This window comes from Actinia tenebrosa, unplaced genomic scaffold (assembly GCF_029948245.1).
Source record: "Actinia tenebrosa isolate PJP-AT-01 unplaced genomic scaffold, QUT_ActTen_1.0 PGA_scaffold16__25_contigs__length_10494907, whole genome shotgun sequence".
Taxonomy (NCBI): Eukaryota; Metazoa; Cnidaria; class Anthozoa; order Actiniaria; family Actiniidae; genus Actinia; species Actinia tenebrosa.
The window spans coordinates 4296914-4311078 of NW_028292576.1; the positions used below are offsets into that span (position 1 = coordinate 4296914).

At 37.6% G+C, this 14165-nt stretch overlaps 4 protein-coding genes across 4 annotated transcripts; 2 read left to right on the forward strand and 2 right to left on the reverse strand.

Moving 5' to 3' along the window:
• Positions 1-4874: 4874 nt before the first annotated feature.
• On the forward strand, positions 4875-10433 carry LOC148910604 (uncharacterized). The gene has a single exon (XM_089031013.1). The coding sequence runs from the start codon at positions 7277-7279 to the stop codon at positions 9686-9688; it is 2412 nt and encodes an 803-aa protein (XP_088887139.1). The 5' UTR covers positions 4875-7276; the 3' UTR covers positions 9689-10433.
• Positions 5960-6310, forward strand: LOC116300765 (BTB/POZ domain-containing protein KCTD6). Its single transcript, XM_031709690.2, has one exon. It carries the CDS (start codon positions 5960-5962, stop codon positions 6308-6310), a length of 351 nt encoding a protein of 116 aa, XP_031565550.2.
• Positions 10434-10561: 128 nt separating the features above from the next.
• Positions 10562-11158, reverse strand: LOC148910605 (uncharacterized). Its single transcript, XM_089031435.1, has one exon. It carries the CDS (start codon positions 11156-11158, stop codon positions 10562-10564), a length of 597 nt encoding a protein of 198 aa, XP_088887561.1.
• Positions 11159-11180: 22 nt separating this feature from the next.
• Positions 11181-12152, reverse strand: LOC148910606 (uncharacterized). Its single transcript, XM_089031436.1, has one exon. The coding sequence runs from the start codon at positions 12150-12152 to the stop codon at positions 11181-11183; it is 972 nt and encodes a 323-aa protein (XP_088887562.1).
• Positions 12153-14165: the final 2013 nt, after the last annotated feature.

Genomic DNA, 14165 nt, shown 5'->3' on the forward strand with positions numbered 1-14165 from the left:
ATAGCAGGAGTAATGTAAGTGTTAATGATTTACCAGTGATTATGCTCGTATCACATAACCGTAATCGGATAGTTTGATTTGGGTGATAAGTTGATGTAGCGTGTCGAAGGAAAGTTAAACTAAGAAAGAAGCTCCTTAGAATATTAACTAATTTGCTATCCGGCCAAGTAGCACAGAGGTATGTAACTCATTATATTTAGTTCTCCTACAAGAAATTATCAATATTATTATTCAGCATAAACTTCCTATAGTTGGCTGAGCATTCATTTCTAAGTATCGCTAGACCACGTGTTGCATAATCATTCCCTAATCAAGTACATTTTTCTATTTGTAAGCGGTTTTAACTAATACAGATATACCTTATTGTATTTTACCCAGTCTTTACGTGATTCTAATAAATGCAGTGATTGAATGATGGAATCTCAGTAAGTGATTTGCTGTTCTAACACGGCCGACCCGGGGAAACTCGAAAGATTGCCCCAGCCGTAACAGTAAGTAACTCGAGAGCAACTTATAATTCAAATTTAACGTATTAGTGTAACGTACTCTCTAGTAAATGGTAAGAAAGAGAGACTTCTCTCTTTCTTACCATTTACTAGGACGTGCGTTACACTGATACGTTACGTTAATCTGCTATCAAGTTACTGGTTAGTACGATTACCGGAAATTCAACGTATCAGCGTCTTGTTTCAAATCTCAAATGACACAGGAAACCCAATAAAGCATTTACTGATGTTTTTTATTCATGAACAAATTCTAAACACAGGAAACCCAATAAAGCACTTATTGATTTTTTTTATTCATGTACAAATTTTAAAGCCGGGCTCCCTGTGTTCGAACTGCATTAGTCATTCTTGTATGAGGGTATATCGGCCTGTTCCAAAGCTTGGAACCTTCGTGTCGGATGGACGTTTTTTCATAGGCTACTGTAATATATATATTTAGGCAGTGCCTAACGGCGGAGCTCCCGATACGAAATTAGGGAGCCCAATTTGAATGAATATGAAAGGTAAAAAGAAGATCGGGAAAATAATCTTCAATTATTTTTATTCGAGATGAAGATAACGTATCCCATAATAAAAACCATGCATTGAAATCGAATCAAAATGCACTACATTGTTTTCTTTGCTCGATTATACTCTCCCGCTTAGGAATTTCTTACACGGACAACTCACCACCAGCCACCCTAGGGGCTAGTTTCGTAATAAAAGCTTAAGGTCCGCTCATCTATCTCCTTTTGCTTTTAAATTGCATGTAAATGTTTTTTTGATTAAATGAAGACCACTTTCCATTTTTTTTTTATTTATTTGGTTCTGCAAATCTTTGCCTGTGCAAGATCCCTGGTTACGCTAATAAATTTTAATTAAAGAACATCAAAATTCCTAGGCTAACGAAAATCACGAACGACAAAAGTATTCGAAAAACAAAGTTTACATTCAGTTATTAAACTTCACAAGAACAACTGAGACAAAATAGAAAATAATGCAAAATACAAAGTAACTAATTTGTTTGTCCGTAAATTGGCATTTGTAAATGTTTTTGAATATTTTTTAGCTTTTTAAATTGAAAGACAAAGTCTTTATACAATAACATCTCTCAACAACACAAATTTAAGCTCATTTGTAAATAAATTTATATTTCATTCCATAATTGAACAAATTATCTGTAGAAAGATATAAAATTATTGAATGAAAGTCTCTTCAGCTTTGTTTTGCCGATATGAAACCCGCGACAGGTAGCAAACAAAGCTGCATCTTTCTTGAACGAAAAACATACGATAGTTGGTTAAAAACAACTGAATTGTTAAAGATTTACAAAGTCAAATAAAGGACGTATATTTGTTGTAATATGCTCTTCGTGTTATATTTCATTCAGAATTAAAATAAATTAAGCTTATCTATAGAAACATTAAAAATTTTGAGAGAGAGTCTTTGATTTGTAGAGTCGTCGAAAAAAATGCTTTTCAATAATAATATACGCATTGTTTGCTAAAATAAACACACCTGAATTCTTGAAGAACACCTCTTGATCCATCTTTGACTACATGAAAGTTGTTTTTATTACCTGTTGGTCTATAATTTGTCCTACAGCTATTTTTCTGTGTATTTGAGAGCCGCAATTGCGAGTAGTTTTGCTTTGACATCAAGTGGGATCCCTGTGTTGTATACACGGGCGTACGTACGTACGTACGTACGGAAGTGACGGCAGCCAAGCCATGAAAAATCAACTCAATGGTTTACCATTTTTTCTTAATTCTGGGGTGATGCACCGCTAGCGCGGGCCGAACATAGACTTTCATAAGACATTCTTAGCGGCGCTTCGTCTCGCAATTTGCTCGCTTAAATATGTCGCGCTTCGCCCGCTAAACCAATACAGACAGCGAGGACGACTTGTGGCAAGTCCATAGTGACAATGTGCACCATATAAAGCATCAAGTACATCCTTCACTCCTTTCCAGTCCCCCTGAGCCTCTGCGGAAGAATATAGTCTGCAAAAAGCTTCGTTTTAGTTCACTCATCGTCGTCTCTTGCTAAGAACAAGCAGTACTTAGCAGATTGTTAAGATTTCGATATGGCAGAACAAGCACTCGCCAACGTTGATTATCTGAAGCTAGAGAAACCTCGCAGAGATGGGTCGAAGGACTATCAGCTAATTGGACCGAGAGATGTGTTAGAAACCATTTTTAAAGATGATGTCCAGTGGGGAGAAATATGCATCTCAACCGGCACATTGTCAAAACGCTGTACCACAAGTAGCGATGGCAGTCGTAAACAAATTGACGACTTTCAAGTACAGAGTATCGTCACACAGAGAAAGGGCAGCTGTTATGCCTGGACATGGAGTGCTTGGGTGAAGGTTCTTACATCCAATGGTTTCACATGTAAATCAGTAGCCCATGGTCGTGATGGAGGCATTGAGTCTGAAATCTGGCTGTTTGAAAGAAAAAACAACTAGACGTTGCCATACTTGAAGAAGACAAATGAAGCTAGAGAAAAGATTCCTAGGACATTACGTATCGCGTAACCTAGGAACTATTAAGCAAAGGGAAACCTCCATACTGTATTAGTTATTTTTGTATGGTGTAGTTTACTGCGATCATCATTGGTGTTATTTATTGTGATATTCAGATGTGTACTTTAGTAGGCAACCAAACTAAATATATCTTCTTCTTATGGTCAAAGGACATGAAGCGTGCCCATCTAGAATGCATTATTCATTTCATCATTCGATTTTTGGCGTCATTTTTTGTTTTCTAATATTCCTTAATTATTTTCAAAAATCAAATGAAATCTCGAAATCTGATTGCACAGGCTTTAGGGAATTCTTTGCCTTTTGACGTGATTTGCATTCTGTTTTGCTGTGTCCATAATCTTTACATCAATTAAAATGGAATTTTGTCCTTTTCAGCACCTTTTTTATCGATTTAATTGATCAAATAAACTTTTGAGCGAGTAAAAAAGCCTAAGTAAACAGGTAGAGCGTCAATTTGAATCGAAGCGTTAGCGTAACGCTTGTTTTCTGGGAAACCTAAATGAAGTCACTAAGAGATGTATCTTTTACAAATATTCTCCTTTAATTTCATATGCATTGAAGGGTTTTAAGGCAGTCAAATAAAAATAAGTACGCTCACAACTAACGACACACGACAAGGAATAACACGGAAGTCAAGCGTGAAAAATCAACAAGCGGTGCAGCCGTGAGCGAAAATAGTTGTGGGCGTACTTATTTTTATTTGACGAAAATATTCATCGCGTAACATTTGGAAAACGCTGTCATACATTTTTTTCATATTGCAATATGTTGGGTGCCTTGATGAATACTATCGACTGGTGCAATTCGCTTTGAAAGTTTAGGTCTAGTTTTCGAGAAAATAAGGGGTAAATGATTTCTATGATGTCATCATTACGTCATAATGGAAAGGCCGCTTTAAACTAATTTATCATTTTTGAAACCCTTAACCCTTTTCTGACATTGTGTGAAAAGCGCTTGCAGATCGAGTTATTCAAGACGAAGCTGTAGCAGTTTCAATGTGCCTGACCGAAACTACCCAGAGCCTCCTTAATAGTGAAAGAAAATCCTTGAAAATACATTTCAGTTAAAACAAATACAGTTCAAATACAGTTAAAACACTAAAAATTTGAAGAGAGATTTCTTTTGAACTTTTTTGACTGTCAAAAGGAATACCAAAATTCGGTAATTTTGGTGATTGATCCTGTTCTGAAAGATACTGGGAGCAGACAGTCGATCGAGTTAATGAATGCAAAAAGAAAATTAAAAATCAGGCCACTTAATTTCCAAGAAATGAGCGCTCACATAAATCATAGAACTGAAGCAAGGCAAAATTCAGCCAATGAGATGCATTGCTTATTCGTAAACGCCAATCAAACGTGTACAGGTGAAAGAGCTGAAACATTATCAATCTCTTTATGCAGGGAAAGTGATTCTGTACCTAGCGTTCAAGTTCGAAAAACAACCAGTCTTGATTGTATTACACATATATATTCACATGTCCTCAGTGAATGAGAAACCTATTGGATTGAACATTGGAGGCCACGTTTACTTTACTACTCGGTCTACGTTGAATCGCTGCGAAGAGCATTCGCTCTTGCGCGAGTCGGTCTTAGGTACACCGCCAACACGTTTATTCGCACCGCCACGAGCTGCCACCGATGCACGAGGCAATTTCTTCTTCGATAGGGATGGAGTCGTTTTCCGTCACATTCTGAATTATCTTCGTACTGGAAAACTCTTGCTACCCGAAGATTTTGGAGAGTTTGATTTGCTCTTCCAAGAGGCTCAGTTCTATGAGCTATCAAAACTTAAAGAGGAAATAATTAACGCAGCGAAGGATAAAGGAAAGGCGAAGAATAGATAATGAAGCGCAACGAAAAGCACCGATTCTGTGGCGTCAAGATCTAAATTAAAAACACAGTCATTAAGATGAAGGAAGATACTCTGACAAACACAATAGCCCACCAAAATTCAACACGTATAATTCTTAGCTTTTAGACCGCAATATATAGCTATATTTATGCAGTAAATCATTATAATTTAAACCAAATCAACACTACATATCATGAAAAATGAGATTGTGAATTGGAATGATTTTGCATTTCAAAATCTCTCATTTTTAAACTAAGTTTCGGAGCAAATATAGCTCATTTTTTCGTAAATAGTTGTTTTCAGATTTCTCTTAGTTTTTCATGTCTATTTGGTGTTTTCATTGAATTCTCAAAACTCTTGAAGTCTCAAAACTGAGATACAATTCCACGAAATATGACACCTACTTGAATTAGACGTCATATCTAATAGTACCAATCAAATAAGTTACACGTGGCTGAATAAGACAAGTTGATATAATGTAACTAAGCAACTGTTAATACTACTGAATTTTAACCAAAGTTTGACAGCTTTCGCACAACTAACATTGAGTGAACATAAAAACGCGAATTTATGATGGGGTATCGTTTATCGAAGGTGATTGTCAGACAACATCTCTAGAAAGGCAAAACATGTGAGCTAAATGCGATTTACATAATAAGACAACTACCAAACTGACAAACCAAGTCAACATGACAATATTTTTTTGGCCAAACTTCAAACTTTCAACTTTTTTGTTATTCGAGTTGGACCCGGAAATACGTCATAGCTCACTGATCCCGTTGAGTAAGATACTTGGAGCAGACGGTAGGTCATGAAGTTAACTAAATGCATTGAAAATAATACGCATAATTTACAAGGTAAAGGTACGCAATTTCCAAGAAATGAACACTCCCAAATAAACAGAACAACCTAGCCAGAACAAATTGCTTATTGAAACGCCACTCCAAAATCAACAGGTGAAAACGTTATAAAAGTTATCAATCAGGGAAAGTGGAACCACTTTCTACCGTAGTAGTTGATCGAGGAAAACGAGAACCGATCTATCTTTCTTGAGTGTTGACTGTCTCACACACCCATGTCCGCGGTGAGTGAAACTGAATTTATTGGACTAAACATTGGAGGCCAAGTGTACCTTACAAGTCTCTCAACATTGAATCGCTGCGAGAGAGGCTCGTTATTGTACAGACTTCTAACCGCCGAGAAAGACGTAGCGGCAACCGATGAACAAGGCAATTTCTTCTTCGACAGGGATGGAGTTGTTTTCCGTCACATTCTGAATTATCTTCGTACTGAGATGCTGTTGTTACCCGAAAATTTTGAAGAATTTGATTTGCTTTTGCAAGAAGCACAGTTCTATGGCCTTGATAAACTTCACCAGAAACTAATAGCGAAGAGTATCGAAGCAATGCCGAGGCGAATTAAATAGATACTGCTCAACAATGAGGGCACCGGTTTTGATTATGGCTTCATTTTCCAAAAGAAACAGTCATTAATAGAAAAAATGAAGAAACACTGAGATTTTTTAGAGAATGAGAAGCGACTGAAGACACAATGTGCCCGAAAAATTTAGGATAACAGTATCCACATCATAATCAGAACTCGGACATAGCCAAGTTAAGTTCAACTATTGTATGTCTGAAACCTTGTGTTTTGACACTGATACTTTGTCGATAGCAGTGTTTGTAAGTTCAAATATCACCATGTATATTCTTTAAGATAGTAGACGACATTTTAGACGTCTGGTCACCGTTTAATAAAATAACATTTTTCATGTGTGCAGTAAATCATCAGATCGGATACACTATGCATGCACACCATCACAATCATGATAAGTTTAAGTTCAGGTTTAATAATACTTTCCCCAAATGATAACCTAAAAAATTGAATAAATGAATAAATAATAAGAATGGTAAGGGATTCTTGGCTTTCACGTGACGTCACTGACCTATTTCGACCTATCCAAATATGGGCGTCCGCCATCTTTGTGCTCCTCCGAGTGTGAAATGTTGTGATAATAGTAGGCCATTTTTATAGTGTTTAGAGTTTTAGCTCGCTTCAGAGCCAAATGACGTCTCAAAACTTTGGAAAATGGCTGTGCCAGTGCTCTCGAAATATGGATCAGGTCTTGAAAGTCATGTAAAGGAACGTTATTTGAAGAAGATCGAGGCAGTAGGCGTTGATCCAGTCACCATACCAAGTGAGCAGTTTGATCCTGAATGTTTTGTTTAGTTACTTGGTTTTGCAGACGAGCTATTATACGAACGATCAGTTTAAAAATTACAAGAGTTTGGAAGCATATAATCAAGTGGTGTCTGGATTTGTGGCTTCGGTAAGGGGACGAATTATCTCAAGCAAGCATGTGGTCGTGGCGAAAGTTCGCCATTCCCAACGCATGAATGACCCTCTGGCCGATATTTGGATCATTGCCGGCAAGGATGGTACGATTTTTTCTGCTCATTGTTTGGGTTGTAAAGCAGGCCTAGCAGAATCTTGTTCGCATGTTGCCAGCGTCTCATTTTACATCGAATGTTGGACAAGAATCAACGGGAAATTAGCCTGTACCCAAGTTAAGTGCACGTGGCTTCTTCCCACGTATGTCAACCAAGTATCTTACGCAAGGGCCAAGGACATAGATTTCTCTTCTGCGAAAAAACTCAAAGAGATTCTAGACAGTAACATTGATAAATTGAATGATGAAAATTTAGGACAGTCTCGTAAAAATCAAGCTGGACCTGGACGAGACCCGAACCCTTCAGCCCAAGTTTCAGCAGCGGAAAAGGAGGAATTTTACACAAAACTCTACAACTGCCAAACAAAAGCTGCTTTGTTAAGTTTAATCGACCCCTTCGCTGACCATTTCATTTCCAAAAGTCGGAATGTTCCAGTTTTATGTGATCTTTACGAGCCTTGTAATTTAGATCTAGATTATCTAGAACTGTTGCGAAAGTGCTTAGATGTCAAGCTGAACATTTCAGACGAGGAGATAAAAGCGGTTGAGCAAGACACAAGAGATCAAGCTAAGGGCCCAGGTTTTTTTAGACATCGTGCTGGCAGAATTGGAGCCTCTGTATGTGGTGCTGCCTACAACACCAACCTAGCTCAGCCCTCCCAGTCACTGATCCAATCTATCTGCTACCCCCACTTGTACAAGCTGGATAACAAGGCCATTCGACATGGCATCAAGTACGAACAGTATGCCATTAATGCATATGAAAGCTTAATGAAAACAAAGCATATTAACTTTGAACTTAAGAGATGTGGTTTGTTCATCAACAGGGAATTTCCTTTCATCCATGCAACCCCAGACTTTTTAGTTTCTTGCAATTGCTGCGGATTGGGATGTGGAGAGGTGAAATGTCCCATTTCCATCCCCAACTGTGACTTTAAGCAGTATGTTCTACAAAAAAACTCTTGTCTTGAGGTGGTAAATGGCCTAATGAAGCTAAAGAAGAGCCACAATTATTACTTACAGGTTCAACAACAGTTGTTTACTCTGCCAGAAAGAAAATATGCTGACTTTGTTGTTTGTGCTGTGGATTCAGATGGAAATGCACACATTGTGTGTGAGAGAATTTACCCAGACCCCCACCACTTCAAAACTGTCGTGAAAAAGCTTGAAGCATTTTGGAGGATTGGCATACTCCCTGAGATCTTGGGACGGTGGTACACAAGAAAGTGCAATGTTATCATTAAAGTTCCAGGTGATCAAGCAGTCTGCTTTTGTAGAGGACAGTGCAGTGATGAGATGGTCTCCTGCAGTAATGCTGACTGTCCTTATGGCCAATTTCACATAGAATGTTTGGCTGTAGGTGGGAAGTCCATACCTAAAAGATGGTATTGTCCTCACTGCAGCAGGCTGCCACAGTTTAAGAGAGGAATTGGGGCTTCAAAAGCCAAGCCGAAACCATCTACTGTCAACCAAGCTGCAATGCAATGCAATGCTATTTGTGTTTGTAATGCAAAGGCACTCATAAGTGATAAACTGGTCGAGTGCCACAATGCCAACTGTACAAATGGTCATTTTTTTCATCTTAGCTGTTTGGGATTGAAAAGAATGCCAAAGAATCACCAGTCAACGTGGGTGTGTGGTGCCTGTAAAGCTAAAGAAAACAAATCATCCACACCTACCACTTCTACTTCTTCAAAGACAACCTCTGCCAAGCCAAGCAATTCACCATCACCAGAAACTTCAGAATCACAAACAGATGATTGTAATAGTGACAGTGAAGATGATATTGAAATCACACAGGTTACAACCGGTGTTGTTGACAAGTATAGTGCCCTTGCAACACTAAACAATGCTGATTATGACCTCATCAGTGATCCTGCTGGATGGCTTAATGGTGATATAATTCAAGCTACCCAAGTATTATTGCAGAATGTAAACCAGTCAATTGAGGGATTTCAGCGCCCAACCCTAGGAAGAGTAAGGAACTTTGATGTAGTTTCGGGAGAATTTATTCAGATTTTGCATACAGGGACTGATCACTGGGTATGTATTAGCAGTATAGGATGCTTACCTGGTGTTGTAAATCTTTATGATAGTCTCTACCATCATGCAATTAGCCAGGAAATAGAGGAGCAAGCAAATGACTTAATAGGTGGAAGACTAGTTAATTTAGAATTTGTACCAGTTCAGCAACAAAGTAATGGTAGCGACTGCGGAGCTTTTTCAGTTGCTTTTGCTACGTGTTTGGCTTTTGGTACTAACCCCAGTCATGTAACTTTTGATGTTGCTAAAATGCGTCCCCATTTATTAGCTTCCCTTAAAGGTGGACAAATAAGCATGTTTCCAACTTTTTAATTCATTCTTTAGCAAAGAAAATTATTAGTGATAAGTAATAGTCAGTAATATGACATAAATATTATAATAAATAATTTTTAATAAATAACCAAAAGCAAAAAGCTGATAATCAAAATAAATACTTCATTTAAGCGATTTAAATCAGACATCTTTTCATTGGAACTCAGTGAATAAAATGTAAAAATGTTTGTGTCTGAACTGTCCAGCATTATCAGCTTCTTACTTTAGGCTCAGTCAAAACAGATTAATTCTGCTTTGAGAAATACACCAACATATTAAAATCTTTTCTTTCGAGATTCAATCTACATCTCTTATTATGAAATCTAGTGACAATATTAAAATAAGCAGGAACCCATGTTCAGGGAAATGGTGTATCAGGGAAGAAACAGTAACATGACAATGAGTCATACATAGAGCAATATTTCTAGCAATAAAATTAATTAATAAACATTTCAGTTGCTATTGAATATTATTAGACCTCTGTTTACCTTTGGCATAATATTTTTCAATTTCTCTCTGGCTAAAAAATTGTTAGTTGAATCAAAATCAGTATTCATGTGTTAGCCACAGTTATCTTCTTAGCACATAATCTCAGATGAAAAATTAGGCCATAGGTAAAGAGTTATTTTCACTTTCTTTTTCCTTCATGCCCTTTTTCATATCAAAATTTAATTTTTAAGATTGTTTGTCCCCTCCATATTTGGACTTGTTGAAGAACGTGAATAAAATTGTTGCTTTATTTCTAGTGAAATAGTAATTGTGATTTTAGTGTTTTGTGCCTGTCGCAATGTAATAATGATTTCTCCTGGTATAATGTTATTATAGAAAAAACTTTAAACATTGTTACCACCCCTGCTTTTTATGAAAAATGTACTACTCAAATGGCACTATGGAAGGACAAAAATTAACAAGTGCAGAGCAAACCCTTAAAATGCGGTCAATGATTGGTACCTGGAATTCAGGTGACCCATTCTGGTTGCTGCTTACAAAGTTTGTGGGCAGTGTTCCTTCCAGAATAGTGTATTTTCGCCGCAGTAGACCAATCACTCTTTCGACGTGTATCCTAACACTGGCTATCCCCCTTGAATGTTCAACGTCAATGGGATCTAACTGGGCTTTCCCTTTGGTAAATGCTGGAATTACCAGTTTTCCATGCTTTAAACCAACACTTTCTGTGATGGTAAATCCCCGATCAGCCATGACTGTATCCCCTGGGGTCAACTTATCTAAGAATCCACAATTCTCAGTTAAATATTTATCTGAGGTGCGGCCACCCCAAGCTTCAGAAACAAAGCAAATTGTACCTTGGGGAGTGATACCAATAAGGATCTTTATGGTGTTGTGGCGCTTATAAGATGAGAACGTTTGAGCTCTGGCCATAAGATTTGTTGGTTTTTCAATAAAAACTTCAAAGCAATCGATTATGACAGTTACTTTGCGCCTAAATGTATATTGAAAGCACATTGGCATAGTTTTCCACAACTGTTCCCTTTCAGGCCAAATGGATAAAGCAGGACAACCTAGAATCCATTGCCAATATCCAAGAGGTAAATATTCTTGATACACTTGACAGGGACACCACGAAACGATACGCTAGGTCTTGAAAGGGAACGTTTAGTCTCAGCTTCATCAGTACCAGCACAAATTCTTGAAATCTATTAAGAACTGTAGATTTCCGTTGAACATGTGGCGCGACATGCTCAAACACCACCGTCAGGACTTCATAGGAAGGTAGTCCTGTGTAAAATCGAACTTTATCAGCTGTATCGAAGAATTCTCTGTCCGGAGCTTGATATGCAGATTTTAAAAACATGTATTCAAATTCATCTGTCTGTGTGTCAGCGTTCTGTGAACCTTCAAAATAAGTTAAGTCTAAGTCCATTTGTGTTGACTCGTCCTTGAAAGTCACTACGGGTGTCTGGGTGCTCTTGTCGAGTATTTCTTCACGCTCATCATTCGCACTGCTGCAAGAAGGCTCAATATTAAAACATGAATTACTCTGTGTTTCGGTAGAAAACTCGATATCTTGGACAGCACTCCCAATTTGATTCAAGTCCTTCTTTTTCCTCTCGACTCCAAGTTGCTGATGTTCTATGATTCGCTTCCTGCGCTCTCTTGCCCTTTCAGCTCGTTCTGTCTTAGCTTTCGCTGCTTCCTTCAGATCTTCTTCCTGACTTTCCTTTTTTCCAAGGTTAATAGGTGGAACCCAATCAATATTATATCTGTCCCAGACTTTTGCAGGCTTTCCAGAGACAAAGTGAAGACCACAAACACGTTCGGTTTCAAGAACCCTCTTCGCGTCAGTATCGCCTCGACTGATGGCCGAAATCCAAAGCCTTCTCCGCTCTCGTGTCATCTCTTCGTGCTCTTCGCCTTGATTCGATATCACTTTAGGTATTGAAGAAAAGGAAACTTTTTTCTTACCGCTCTTTGAACCGCAACCAACTACGATACAATGCACCATGTTCAGTGAAAAGTTCACACATATCTCTCTGTCGCGTCTGTTTGTTTACTATCGAGGGGCACAAAGATGGCGGATAGCAACCGTTGTCAAGACCGGTGTCACGTGGGTGAAAGCCAAGAATAGTAGAAAATGGAAACTGAATTCCCATATAAAAACTACTCTCCGAAATTAAAATATAAAATATCTTTCTATCTCGAAGACTCGTGTCTCGGTAAATATTCTCCATATTCACTGAGCCTGAGGCGAATAATTGCTAATTATTTCATGATTTTTTTTCTACTCTCGAATGGATGTATATTTTATAGATAACCATATACCAACTTGTGTACAGAGTAACTTATTTTTATATACAATAATTCAATAAAAACAAACAAACAGAAACTTTTAGTTTGCGTGACAAATTTACGCAAAACATTTAGCAAAACTTTTACGCCATACTTTGAAGATAATATAGTTAAGTTGTAGTGCTTGGGAACGAGGTTATTCCGGGCGAAAGCCCTTGGAATTAAATTCGGAAAAATTAATTTCCGACCTCGCTGGGATTCGAACCCACGACCTTCGGAATTGTACTACCGATGCTCTACCAGCTGAGCTAGAGGTCAGACTGAGAGCAGGCCGGGGTGAAATAGATGTTAGGTCGCGGTAATTATGATGCAAAGATGAGAGTATGTGGACCGCGTGGCACTAATGAAACAGTAGAAGATAATATAGGTAAGTTGTAGTGCTTGGGAACGAGGTTATTCCGGGCGAAAGCCCTTGGAATTAAATTCGGAAAAATTAATTTCCGACCTCGCTGGGATTCGAACCCACGACCTTCGGAATTGTACTACCGATGCTCTACCAGCTGAGCTAGAGGTCAGACTGAGAGCAGGCCGGGGTGAAATAGATGTTAGGTCGCGGTAATTATGATGCAAAGATGAGAGTATGTGGACCGCGTGGCACTAATGAAATAGTAGAAGATAATATAGGTAAGTTACCTTTGTTACCTTTTTAGTATTGATAGGAATGGCATTTACTTTCATTTTTTCAATTTCCTCATCGGAAATTGTAGCAAAACGATTGCCGGCAGATGCCTTTTTGTTGCCGACTCAATTTTCGAGATTCAGAGGTGAATATCGTGCAATATTCACCTCCAATTAACCAATGAGCGCGCGCGTTCTTAGGAAGTAAACAAGTTGGTATATGCTAATGATAAATACATACTCATACATACTCATAATTTGATATATAAATATATGTATATACAAATATGTATATAACAAAAAGCCAATGTTTATATTCGTACCAATAAATATAATAAAAATCTTAACAACATATATTGTTAAACAATCTCAGTCTTAAGGTAGTTCCGGACCCTTGCTACTGCGCATCCATTTCGCGCATCTCGTTTTTTACCCATTATTTGCGCTGTTTTGAAAATTGATTTAAATAATGTCAGAAGTTGAATCCTTTTCTATAACTTAATAAAGTATTTCGCTAATTCATGGAATTTTTGAGGCAAAAATGAAATGTTTTCAAAACATACTTAGATTTTCATTGCCTGACTTGATCACTCTTTTGATTCAAAACAACATATTCATAACTTTAATTTATAAAAATGAAGTAACAAAAAATGAATTTGACATGTTATTCTCAAAATCAATTCGAAATAAGTCTTAGATTCTCTGGAGATTACAAAGACGATTTGACATGTTTCAGACGGAGGTTAATGTACTAGAACCCAGTCCCGCGCGGACAGGATTTGTGTTTTTTGACCAAAAACTTGGATTTAGTCGCCAATAGCTCGTCTATTAGTACTTAGACCCCCAATTTTTTTCTTCTTAATCGAAGCTAGATATCATTTTCTTTAGATTTAGTGCGGAAAAAAAAAGTTCATTGAAAGAATTGTCATAAATTTTCAGCAATTTTACAACTACACACGCATAACTGCGCCGAATTACAAGCAATTTCGCTTCTAGAGTTAACTTTTCACACTACTTGCAAAAAATTGGATGGACTTTTTATTTAGATATG

Bases quoted from the DNA above. Each gene is read 5' to 3' on its own strand.
- LOC116300765 (XM_031709690.2), top strand. From the start codon at position 5,960: ATGTCCGCGGTGAGTGAAACTGAATTTATTGGACTAAACATTGGAGGC.
- LOC148910604 (XM_089031013.1), top strand. From the start codon at position 7,277: ATGAATGACCCTCTGGCCGATATTTGGATCATTGCCGGCAAGGATGGT.
- LOC148910605 (XM_089031435.1), bottom strand. From the start codon at position 11,158: ATGCCAATGTGCTTTCAATATACATTTAGGCGCAAAGTAACTGTCATA.
- LOC148910606 (XM_089031436.1), bottom strand. From the start codon at position 12,152: ATGGTGCATTGTATCGTAGTTGGTTGCGGTTCAAAGAGCGGTAAGAAA.